Source organism: Schistocerca piceifrons, chromosome X (assembly GCF_021461385.2).
Source record: "Schistocerca piceifrons isolate TAMUIC-IGC-003096 chromosome X, iqSchPice1.1, whole genome shotgun sequence".
In the NCBI taxonomy this organism is placed as follows: domain Eukaryota; kingdom Metazoa; phylum Arthropoda; class Insecta; order Orthoptera; family Acrididae; genus Schistocerca; species Schistocerca piceifrons.
In genome coordinates this window covers 448,748,379-448,760,485 of record NC_060149.1, presented here as the reverse complement: position 1 = coordinate 448,760,485, position 12,107 = coordinate 448,748,379, and the positions used below count along the sequence as shown (strand labels likewise).

At 36.7% G+C, this 12,107-nt stretch overlaps 1 protein-coding gene across 4 annotated transcripts in view; it reads right to left on the bottom strand.

Moving 5' to 3' along the window:
• The window catches only part of LOC124722906 (methionine aminopeptidase 1D, mitochondrial), a 125,313-nt gene that overhangs the window by 75,181 nt on the left and 38,025 nt on the right, over positions 1 to 12,107 (bottom strand). For all 4 annotated transcript variants that reach the window (XM_047248050.1, XM_047248048.1, XM_047248047.1 and 1 more), the window contains exon 4: positions 956 to 1,106. In XM_047248050.1, the coding sequence (XP_047104006.1) occupies positions 956 to 1,106 (151 nt within the window). The remainder of the gene's footprint in view (positions 1 to 955; positions 1,107 to 12,107) is intronic.

Genomic DNA, 12,107 nt, shown 5'->3' with positions numbered 1-12,107 from the left:
GGATGTAGATGTAGATGTAGACCTGGGAGGCCAAGCATGACGAAAGTGGCGGCTGAGCACATGATCATCACCAAACGACGCGCACGAGAGATCTTTCACGCGTCTAGCAATATGGGGTGGAGCGACATCCTGCATAAACATCGTACGTTCCAGCAGGTGTTTATCAGCCAGGCTGGAGATGATGCAATTCTGTAACATATCAGCGTACCTCTCACCCGTCAAGGTAGCTGTCACTGATGTTTTGCTGTTCAGCGCCATCTGTCGGACATTTTGTGAACTTTTTTTTTTTTTTTTTTTTTGTTATGATAAAACCCCATGTCATTCCAAGCATGTGTGTCAATTTTTACCTCTCTATCTACATTATTCTGTGGTTTATTAAGTTTTCAAATTTATACTGACTTTTTGATTACCCGGTACATAAATAAAATCAATTGATGTAAAAAAGGTTCACAATGACACATCACGTGACATTACTGTCAACCTATCATTGCTGGTCCATATTACATGATCCCAACACCTTCTGCATTGTATTAAGGTGTTACTGGAGAATATTAGACGTTTGGAAACTGCAACATGGTTTCAGATGTGCAGTTGGTGTCAGACTGTGGTTGAAGAGATGGTGTGTTCAACCTAATGACTAAATTTTGACAATGCTCGAGTCATTTGAAGACTGCGTTTCTTTATATTTCTTTCATATAATTAGCAATTATGGTCACTGACTAATTGCATTTACCCACAGCCACTCTGCTTAAAATTTGACTCGAAGGGTTTATACTCAAATGCTTCAGATACTGAATGAACTTTTTGGGTGGCAAATTACAGTAATTTCACTGAGCTCTTCTGCACTTTATACAACAAAATTTCTTTCAGAAATGTTCCATATTTTACAAAAGATTACCAATAAATGCTTTTATAGGTTTTAAGCATTGACTGTAGACAACAATGTATGACTCACCGATTGCTGAAAATCTTTCACCTGGTCCACAGGCACCAATTCCTTTCAATAAGCATTTTTTTGCCCCCTCGACTAAATGTATTCCCTCTTCATCTACATTTCCCACTAGAAATGTTGCAGAACAATCACCATGATAGCCTCCACGAAAGACCTGAAACAGTAAATGATTTTCATTGATCATTGTAAAATCTGAATGATAAACAAAGAAGAGAATTGATAGCATTTACCTAATTACTTATTCTAAGAGAACTCATTTATACTTTTTTTGTTTGATGATATGATGAAAAATGTGTGTCTTTCTTAATAAGCACATTCTTTAGTTATCTAAAAGATAGTGAGTATCTGTTGCATGTAAAGGATTTATGGACACATTAAAACTAAGAAACACAGTACTTATTTACAGGAGCATAGTGTAACATGTTATTTGTGCAATATTGTTTTGTCTGTTGGATAACTGCACGTTTCCACGTGTCAGATGAAAACTGGAAGGAAATGAGTTACTCAGGCAAAACATGAAGCAATTGACACAAAGGTTAAATATGATTTTAGAAATGCTATGCTGGAATTTGCTTGTCTTACAAGCAAAACTGCACATTTGAGTTGAGATTGACAGTTGGCCGTGTGGGTGAAGAATGCTGCTGTATTCAGCTTGGTAGAATGCCATTAGAGCATGATTTATGGAACAAACGATGATCAAGGAGGATCTGCAGATTGGGGGATGGGGATGGGGTGGGGGTGGGGGGTGGGGGGTTAGAAGGAGATGACACCTGCCACCTCAGCTTAAGGACACATATCTGCATAATGAAAACAACTGTGTGCTCTACTGCCACTTGCACACTCAACAGCCAAGATATTGCCTACTACTGTAGCTTGTTCCAAGCCTCCTGCTGGAAATGGAAGTAACTGTTGGCTTTGGCACCAAAGATGCCAAAATTTTTGTCAGCTGAGTTTATATTTGACAATGGAGTGTTACAGGCCATGAAGTCTTAGAGCACTTAATTTCTTCCACACATCATTTATTACTCAGGAATACATCCATATTTTATTACAATAAAGTAGTATGGAATTCACCATCTATGATATACATTATTCGGGATAATAAACATGTTTATGAAATTCTCCATTATTTTTTGAGTGTATGTAACATTCTGAACTCCTTGGTTTAGCTTTGAATCATGTGGTTCTGGCATCTCAAAGAGTAAATAGATATAGAAGTTAGTTACTGAAAAGTTTTAGGCAAAATATCTGAAGTACTGATGTTCCAGATGTGTGCCCAAAAAATGATATAATAATATTGCAACTGATGGGAATACTTCAAGTAACATATGTTTATGTATGTCATTCCCCAATCAATGTTTCATGTCTACATTAAAATTACACTGCTTACTGCACTGTGCTATAAGTCAATTTCAATACCAACATGCTGAGAACAATGCAGTAACAGAACTTTTAGGACATTGTCTTGAGTAAACTGTGTGTTCATCCCTTTTGCAATGTGTCATAAAAAAATGAAACTAGTAATGTAAGATACCTAAAACTGAAACTGTTGACCTGCTTACTAAAGAAAATTCATTTAAGTATTACAAAACTGTGTGCAATAAACACAATACTGAAACCAAACATCTAACACAAACAACTTGGGAACCTTCAAAATCGCATGTTATTCACAACCATGATAACTTGATTCTTACACAGGAAACAATGAAAACTACATCTACATTCTCTGGATCACTATCAAGTATGTAACAGAGGGCCCTTTAAACCATAACATTTATTAAGATTTCTTCCTGCTCAATTCACTTATGAAATGTGGAAATAATGATTGCTTAATTGTCTCCTTGGGAACTGTCATTAGTCCAATTATATTTTCCTTGTCTCTGCAGAAGGTACATGTAAGAGGCTGAATGAAATTAATACAGTACATGCCACAAATTGATTACTGGAAATTCTATAGCAGATTTTAGTGAGCTATGTGGCCTACTATTTTTCTGGTTGTCTGCCAAATAAGATTTTTGCAGATTTTCTGTTAACTCGTCAAGTGAACAAGTCTGTTCTTCTTTTTAGGGCTCAATACCTTAATCAGTAAAAATGGAACCTTTATAGGATCACTTTGCTAGACATCTGTCTGTCTGTCTGTGAAAACCCCTTTTTCTCAGGAACAGGTAGAGGTGTTAAGTTGAGATTTATGTTACATACTAAGGTTTATGGTCCCTTAGTGGGGTAAAAAGTTTAAGCTTCTCAGTTAGCACACTCAAGAGGGCTGTTTATGTCATATATTTTGATACTCACAAACTTGCTCATTAAAATCTACGGATTAGATTAGACAGAATTATGTCTATAGAAAAAATTAAGTTTGTACAGAACCCTCAGAGTCAAGTTGTACAAACACTTGTGTGGCTTTCTCACCTTAGTTTTGTATATACTTTCTGTTAATCTGACAGGATATGGTTCTGATGTACTTGAATTTCAAGAAGCTGTACACAAGTCTTTTAAACAACTTCTATCATGGGCAAACTACAGTTTACAAATACCCTACAAATTAACCACTTTTTCTATTTTGTTTTAACCACAACTGAGCCTGTGTGATTGTCTCACTTCTGTCACCACACACTTTTACTCCCAGATACTTTTATGAGATGACAAATTAATTGCATAATCACAGGCTACTACATTTTTTTATATTTATTGAAGTTTATAGCTTTAAAGTGCACTACATTAAAAGCTAGTTGTCAGTGTTAGCACCAGACTCATAAGTAGTGACAGTGTAAATGAATAGTATCACAATTTTCATGTGGTGATACTTTCACAATCCTGTTACCTGTTAACAGTCAGTTATTGTACTATTACCTGTTAAAAGTCAGTTATTGCAACAAATACTATTCACTAACATTTAATACATGAAATGAACTTCTTGGGGCACATACAAAGTTATTTTTCTGTGTCATTATGATCCTCTATCCACTGCTTTCTACAGCTCAAGAAAAGATTTATCCAGTTGTAAATTGAATTATATATCCTGTACATATATGTTCTTTTTCAGTATGTATCAGTGCTGAACAAAACTGAAAGCTTTTGAAAGTCCAGAAACACTGCTTCATCAGATGAGCTCTCTACATGACACTTAAGATTTCTTTTGTGGAGAACGTTATTTTGTTTTTGTGTGATCCATTAGCGTAAGAGTTCATGCTGTAGTCCATAAAAGTCATTATGTTTGAACTCAAAATAAGATCAAGAATGTGGTATAAATGGAATTCAGGTCACTGTTTCAGCTCTACCTTTTTTTTTTTTTTTTTTTTTTTTTTTTTTTTTGTCCTTCAGAGAGCCTTCAATACACTAACAAGGTGAAAATTTCTCAGCCTAGTACAGAATAACATTAATATTGGTGACATTTGATTTCTTATATTGGTATACGATGCACAATAGCTGTCAGCTTGATCTGTGGTATAGTTTTGTTTATATGACTTTTTAAAATTGTCATTTTACATGTATTTCAACCCAATGGATGATGGAGTACAATGGCTTCATAAGATTGTTTGTTTTGTTTTACTTATCATCAAACAGCTTTCATATAAGTTCATGACTGCTTACAAGCAGTCAGCTCTTTCATTTCCAACAGTTAAGATAAATTATGGGTAGCAGAGTTAAAATATGTCCAAATTCTCTTAAAGAGGTCCCAAGAAAGCAACCACATATGAAAATACCAACAAAAGGGAAAAATTATTTTAGAGCATTGGTGACTATAAGCACCTGTAATAGTTGGTGCTTTAGCTTATTAGAAGGACTGTTGTAGTGCTTTCTGCATGATATGCACTGTATTTGTTGGATGCTGACCAAAAGAAAATGCAGAAATTAATTTTTCAGCAATGTGTGGACTGACCAAAAGAGAATACAACTCTTTTAAAAAACTGAGTTGTTACTGTGGAAGATGCACACCTTCAAGACTTCAAGACAGGTAGACCATAAGACACATAACCTAAAAATCGAAGCTTGGTAAATTTGCATTTCTGAGGTACTAGGCTAAGAGTAGTTACTCGGTCACCTGATGATGTTTTTTGCTGACATAATTTTTCAATGACAGAGAGGCTGCAGCAATTTTTAAAGTGACATATTTAAGGTTTTCCAATTCCATTGTAATGGATTCTGCACTAAGAGGACAGTGATATAGTGTATCATAGATCTAAAGTAACTCACCTTGTATTTATAAGGATGACATGACATTGCATGTGTAGCTCACTTGGCTACAGAAGGCTTACAGTAAATGTCAAATATGATGACATTACCAGCAAGTAAAGTTGCAGACTGTGAGGAAGTTGTGAATACCTTTATTACTAATAACTTAATGTTCAAAGTTCATTTCACTACGCAGGCTGTTAAATTTTTCTATCAGAAGCTTCTTGTTAGATTCTTCAGTGTCAAAAACAATTATTACGTCATCCACAAAGCACCTATAAAAGTGAATTTTATTTGAAGTAGTGAAGGCCAGGGGAAAAAATTACATTCCAAGTAATTCACAAATATATCAGCAAAATGCCTACCATTAAACCCAGTATTGTTGGCCATGGGTAATTGTCATTTACTGTAAGCCTTCTACAAGTAACACAGTTATACATGCCATGTCATGTCATTCTCATAAGTACAAGACAAGTTATTTTACACCTATGATATATTGTACCCTAAAATTCCTCTTAGTGTAGAATCCATTACAAAAAAATTGGAAAACCTTAAATCTGTCACTTTTAATAATGGCAACAGCCCCTCCACCACTGAGAATTTATATATGCAAAAATCACCACCATGTGACCGATGAACCACTCTTAGCCTGGTACCTCAGAACCGCAAATTTGCCAAGTTTCCATTTATAGGTAACGAGTCTTATAGTCTAGCTAAACTTTTTCTGGGTCAAAATGTAAGAAGAGTATATACCAGCTGTAACAAAATCCAGTATCAATATATTCATAATGGGCATCCCTGGAAAGATTAATAAGCTGCTTATGGTGTATATAAACTTAAGTGCTGGGAATGTCCAGCAGTTTACACTGGACAGGAACATCTCCTCACCACAAAGGGGCAGGTTAAACCTAATTCCGCCTTTGCAGAACATCTCAAATCCAGTGGCCACAAAATGTGTACAGGAAAGCAATGGTTTTATATTATGCTCCCAAAGGGAAGAGACTCAACCTTCTTGAAGAGATTGCAATTGTTAACATTTGTACCTCAAGAAGGACATGTTGCTCAGTGATCAGTTGACAAGAGAAATCAAGTCTTCTATGATTCCCTGTTCCCCATTTTTTAAGAATATATCCTCCCATTCTTTACAACCAAGGTCACTGTCATTTATGATATATATTTTATTGTACCTTATTACTATTTTCATTGTTTGATTTTAGCTTTATAATTATTGTCAGTCTTTTCATTTATTACTGTTTTTACAAATTTTACTTTTATTGTACTGTGCTTGCACATATGAGCATTTCTGTTGATGCCTGTATACACAGCTTTTGATCTTATACAACCTGAACTACATATGCTTTCATTTTTATTCTAATACGGTTTACATTCAAGTGTTATTCTGTTCATTATTATTTTATGATTTTTTCTGCTATTGCACTGCACCCTCCACTTACAATGCTGTCTAGTGCCTGTCATTACTACTACCCCAGTACCTCTTATCACTCACTCTTTGTGTATGTGGAAAGGCCTCTGGCGCCATTTTGATCCACTGCCATGTTTACAGCTTGTTCTGTGCTGTTACGACTATTGTCACCAATGCTCATGAGGTAACTTGGTCTCTTATTTTCTCCTTCTGTTCCTTACCACTCCCTGTTCCCAGCATTTTTCTTCAGTCTGTTTTTATGGTCTATTCTTCAGTTTATTCAGTTTGGTATCGTATATATAATTGATGTATGCCTCTTAGTTGTAACTTTAAAATTTTTTATGTGAGTTATCATACTCATATCGCTATGCCATATCATTTGGCCTGTTTTCTCATTCTCACTTTGCTGTTGTATAAGTCTAGGATACAGCCACCACGTTAGGTTAATTGTAATGTCATCCCCCCTTTATATTTCTAGAAAACCTGATGATGTCCTACCTGGGTGAAACATGTCATTCTTGAGTTAATAAAGAACACTGTGCAGTATACAACTGTTTTTAATATCAGACATAAATTTGTGCCAGTCCAATGAAGAGGTCATGGCAGCCATAACCAAGTATTCTGCAATCTTTCCAGAATCTGCCTTTCAGGGATGGAATGTACTAATGGGAGAAACATTGGTCATAGTGCGTCAATGTTCAAGAGCACCATAATAAAAAAATAAGTGCAATTTTTTCCTTATAAAGCACTATCAAATTTGAAACTTTTCACCTTACTCTCATAAACTTAGCGAAACATCACTCCACACTGATCAGTTTATTAGGCTGATACCCCAAGAAGAATTCATCAATTACATTTGCTAAGAAAGCCTACATTCAAGTTTCCCCAAAACATTTCAGTCCAAACTACACTTTTTTTATTAGTTTATGTATGAACCTTCTCTACTGCTATGAATAACCCTTTTCTAACCTAGTTTAGTTTACCTTTATGGTAAACCCTAAATTTCATTGTGAATGTAACATTACTATAAATTTCTGCTCTTCCCTAATCTTTGGAACCATGATGCATGGCTTTCCAGAAGGTCAGACTCTGGCACTTTTGTGAATGTTTGTACAGTTTATCGTTCATAGCGAACTATTTTTATCAGCTGTGAACATGTGGTCAGGTCTAGTAAGTTTACACTGCATGAAAAAAATGCAACACTGTCAAGCTGTCAAGGACAAGCTTATTTTATTAATAAGTGATGTGACGGGTAGTTCATCATTGTAGGGGTATATGATAGCAAATTCAGACCACATGAAACACACATGTCACAGTAAAGGGTGCCAAATAGTCATATCAATACATTGCACACCCCTCTCTGTTGGCCACACAGGTGTATGTATATTCTTGCATGCAACTGATCATAAAGGTGTTAAAATATATCATCTCAAGCATATTGCACCTTTTGTTGCTATTCAGAAATGGCTTTTGCAGGTCATGGAGGATTAGTAAGTTCCCACTTCATCATGTCCCGTATATGTTCAACTGTCAAGAGATCTGGTGATTTTGTTGAACAAGGCAATTGTTGTACACCACAAAGAGCACTTCGTGTTGGCAGCAGCCTTACGTGGATGTGCATTGCCCTGCTAAAAAAGCACATAATCTTTCTGTAAAAGAAATGGTAGCAGCACAAGGATAACAGCCTGTGCAATGTAGCGGGCACTGTTTACTTTACCCTGCAGAAACACCAAATGCGACCATGAGTTGTGACTGATGACCCTCCCACACCATGAAGTCTGTGATGGGAGCTGTGTGTTGCGGGTGAATGCAGTTTCAAAGAGTCAGCTCACCAGGTATATGCCAAATGCTTTTACATCCATCACTTTCATACAGGCAGAGCCTACTCTCATCACTGGAGACAACAGAGATCCATTCCACTTTCCAGTCAACCCTTTCATAACACCAGTGTAACCATGCTTGATGTTGTCAGTGGTAGCCTGGCCAGAGGCAAATGTTTTCTTAATCCTGATGCAAGCAAATGGGTCCTGATGGTCCCTGAACACAACAGGTGGACATGTCCTAGAATTTCATCCTGCGATGATGTTTGGTCACCATTGCTGGTTGCCCAACATGTGTAGCAGTGCATCGATAGGTCCATCCAGCTTCCTGCAAGCCCCCAATGTGGCACTGTTTGTCTTTACATTGTTTCACACCATTTCCCTTGACAGAGCCATTATTCATCATGCATTTGAACTGCCAGTGTTTAATAAGCCCCCTCCCACCCCCCTGCCTCTTCTGCACCTATTTTAACCTTGAGGGCTTCTGAAAAGAGAAACATGTAACACGAAGATTCACTGTCAACTTGAGACAACTCTTCAGCATCAGCATCAGTAAGAGGGTCAGGTTTAGAGTCTCTGGCACTCCACTGGCACTGCTCCCCCATGCTTCTGATACACAGTAAAGTAGATGCACAGTCTGCAGATCAATTTTTTTCTGTGGAAGAAGCTGCATCTGTGTGATGGCATAGTACTTAGTGAAACTTGGGTAGTTCAAGTACCTCTTCAAAGTTACCTCATGCAGAACATTCATTTGGAACAGCTCACCACTGACCAGCAGCTCCACAACTGAGAACATTTGCAGTGGGGTAGTATTCAAGTTTATTAATTTTGTAGCAAACTTTAACCATGAAGTTATGCTCAATACAGAATTTTGCATATAGGCATGGGTAGAAATTTCACTTGGTGTCTTCTCCCAAATGCAAAAAATCTCATGATACAAAAACTCTAAACTGAGAGTGAGAAAGAAATGTATGCTTGTATTCCTCAAAAGAAAGGAACATGAATATTTGATCAATGCAAAGGACCTACACCCAACTTTTGCCACAGCAGGAGTATATAAAATCCCTCTCACATGTGATCAAATGTATGTGGGAACTATAAAAACAAGCAACAACCACTTAATGCCTTCCTATGAGACATCTTCCATTCTGTTTGAACTATGTAAGCACAAACCACATGTGGCTTAAAATCAAAAAAGATAGTTTCAACAGCAGCTGAGAGATTTATACCAAATAAATTAATAAAAGATGGAATTGACCCCAAATGGTACACAACAGATCAGAACACTGCTGCAGAAGAAACAAAAAATAAGCCTGCCAAATTTAGTGCTAACTTTAATGTAAGATGCTTTTAATAGTTTCCAGAATGAAACTATGTCTCTAAATGTGACAGAAAATCCAAAGAGATTCTAGTCATACGTGAAGTATGCGAGTGAAAAGATACAATCAATACCTTCCCTGCCCGATAGCGATGGAAATGTTATTGTTAACAGTGCCGCTAAAGTGAAGTTACTACACACAGTTTTCTGAAATTCCTTCACCAAAGGCAATGAAGTGAATATTCCTGAATTTGAATCAAGCATAGCTGCAAACATGAGTAACACAGAAGTAGATATCCTTGGCATAGCAAAGCAGCTTAAATCCCTTAACAAAGGTGAGTCCTCTGGTCCACGATGTATACCAATTACATTCCTTTCAGGGTATGCTGATATTAGCTCTATATGTAACAAGTACATACAACCACTCACTCAATGAAAGATCTGTACCTATGGAATGTAAAGTTGCATACACCATACCAATCCTCAAGAAAGGAAGCAGGAGTAATCTGATGAATTACAGACCCACATCACTGAAATCAGCTTGCAGTAGGACTTTGGAACGCAACTAGCTATTTCTTCCCATGAAGTAATAATTGATATCAATGGAGGATATCAAATTGATTCTGTATTTTCAGATTTTCAAAAGGCCTTTGATACCATTCCTCACAAGTAGTTTCTATTCAAATTGAGTTCCTATGGAGTATTGTCTCAGTTGTGTGACTGGATTTGTGGTTTCCTGTCAGAAAGTTCACAGTACGTAGTAACTGACGCAAAGTGAATAAAACAAGAGCAATATATGGCATTCCCCAAGAAAGTGTTATGGGTTCTCTGCTGTTTTTAATCCATACAAATGATTTATGAGACAATCTGAGCAGCCATTTTAGATTTTTTGCAGATGATGCTATCAGTTACAATCAAGTAAAGTCATCAGATGATAAAACTCGATTGCAAAATGATTTAAACAAGATATCTGTATAGTGTGAAAAGTGGCAATTGACCCTAAATAATGAAAAGCACGAGGTCATAAGTACTAAAAGAAATCCATTAAATTTCAGTTACACAATACATCACACAAATCTGAAGGCCATCAGTTCTACTAAATATCTAGAAATTACAGTTACAAAGAACTTAAATTGGAATGATCACATAGATAATGTAGTGGGGAACACAAACCAAAGACAGCATTTTATTGGCAGAACTCTTAGAAGGTCCAACAGCTCTACTAAACAATCACCTACATTATGCTTGTCTGTCCACTTCTGGAGTACTGCTGTGCTGTCTGGGATCTGCATCAGATAGGACTGGTGTAGGACACAGAATAAGTTCAAACTAGGGAAGCTCATTCTGTATTATTGCAAAACAGGGGAGAGAGTATCATGGATATGATATGAGAGTTGAGGTACAAATCATTAAAACAAAGGCATTTTTCATGGAAGCTAGATCTTTTCGTAAAATTTACATCTCCAACTTTCTCCACTGAATGTGAAAGTATTTTTTTGATGTCAAACTACATAGAGACAAATGATCATAGTAATAAAATAAGAGAAATTACAGCTTACACGGAAAGATATAACTGTTCATTTTTCCAATGCACTGTTCGAGATTGGGACAGTAGAGAAATAGAGGGAAAGTTGTTTCATGAACCCTCTGATAGCCATTTAAGTATGAATTGCAGATTAGTCTTGTAGATACAAATAACGTAAATGGCGCCAACTCTTCCACACTACAAGCTCCGTAACACACACTGATGACTGCGAACTTAGGCAGCAGTATGATAATGTCATAAAGCAATTGTTGTGTGGATATGTATAAACAGTTTGCTTTGTTGAGCTTGCTTAAGTTTGTACTGCTGACTATTTACAGCCTCTGATGGTGTCTTCAGCATTGGAGGGCAAAGTGTTAGGCAGAAAAAAATGCCTTGGGTCACAGCCTAATGTCCATAAAACAAAAAAAGGGAACAAATATCGGCTATAAAAGCCTGCAATGTACGAGTCCTCATGTATATTTGGTACACTGGAAACCTTTCTGCAGCAGTTCTCATTGTACAGCATTGGCACAAAGCCTCTTGTGAGCCTTAGCCTTCTGGATAAGATTATTCTGTCCTTCCCTATTTAGTGCCAGATTATTCCAACTCTGAATTCCAATTCTCTTTATGTCCTTTCTGACACCTTATCTTTAATCTTCCACCTCTCCTGATTCCTTCAGGCACTGCACTAACTATCTCCTTTACCACTTTATCATTTGTTGGGGTCTCATTTCGATAATTTTTCTTAGTTACATGCATATACACTCAAACTCAGAAAAAAAAGGCTCATCACCTTCAACAAATAGAGATAGGACGTTCATATTCACAGGATATGTTATGTTCTGCAGAAATGGCTAGCATTTCAGTCAACTCGGTTCAGCATGTATCTTGTCGTC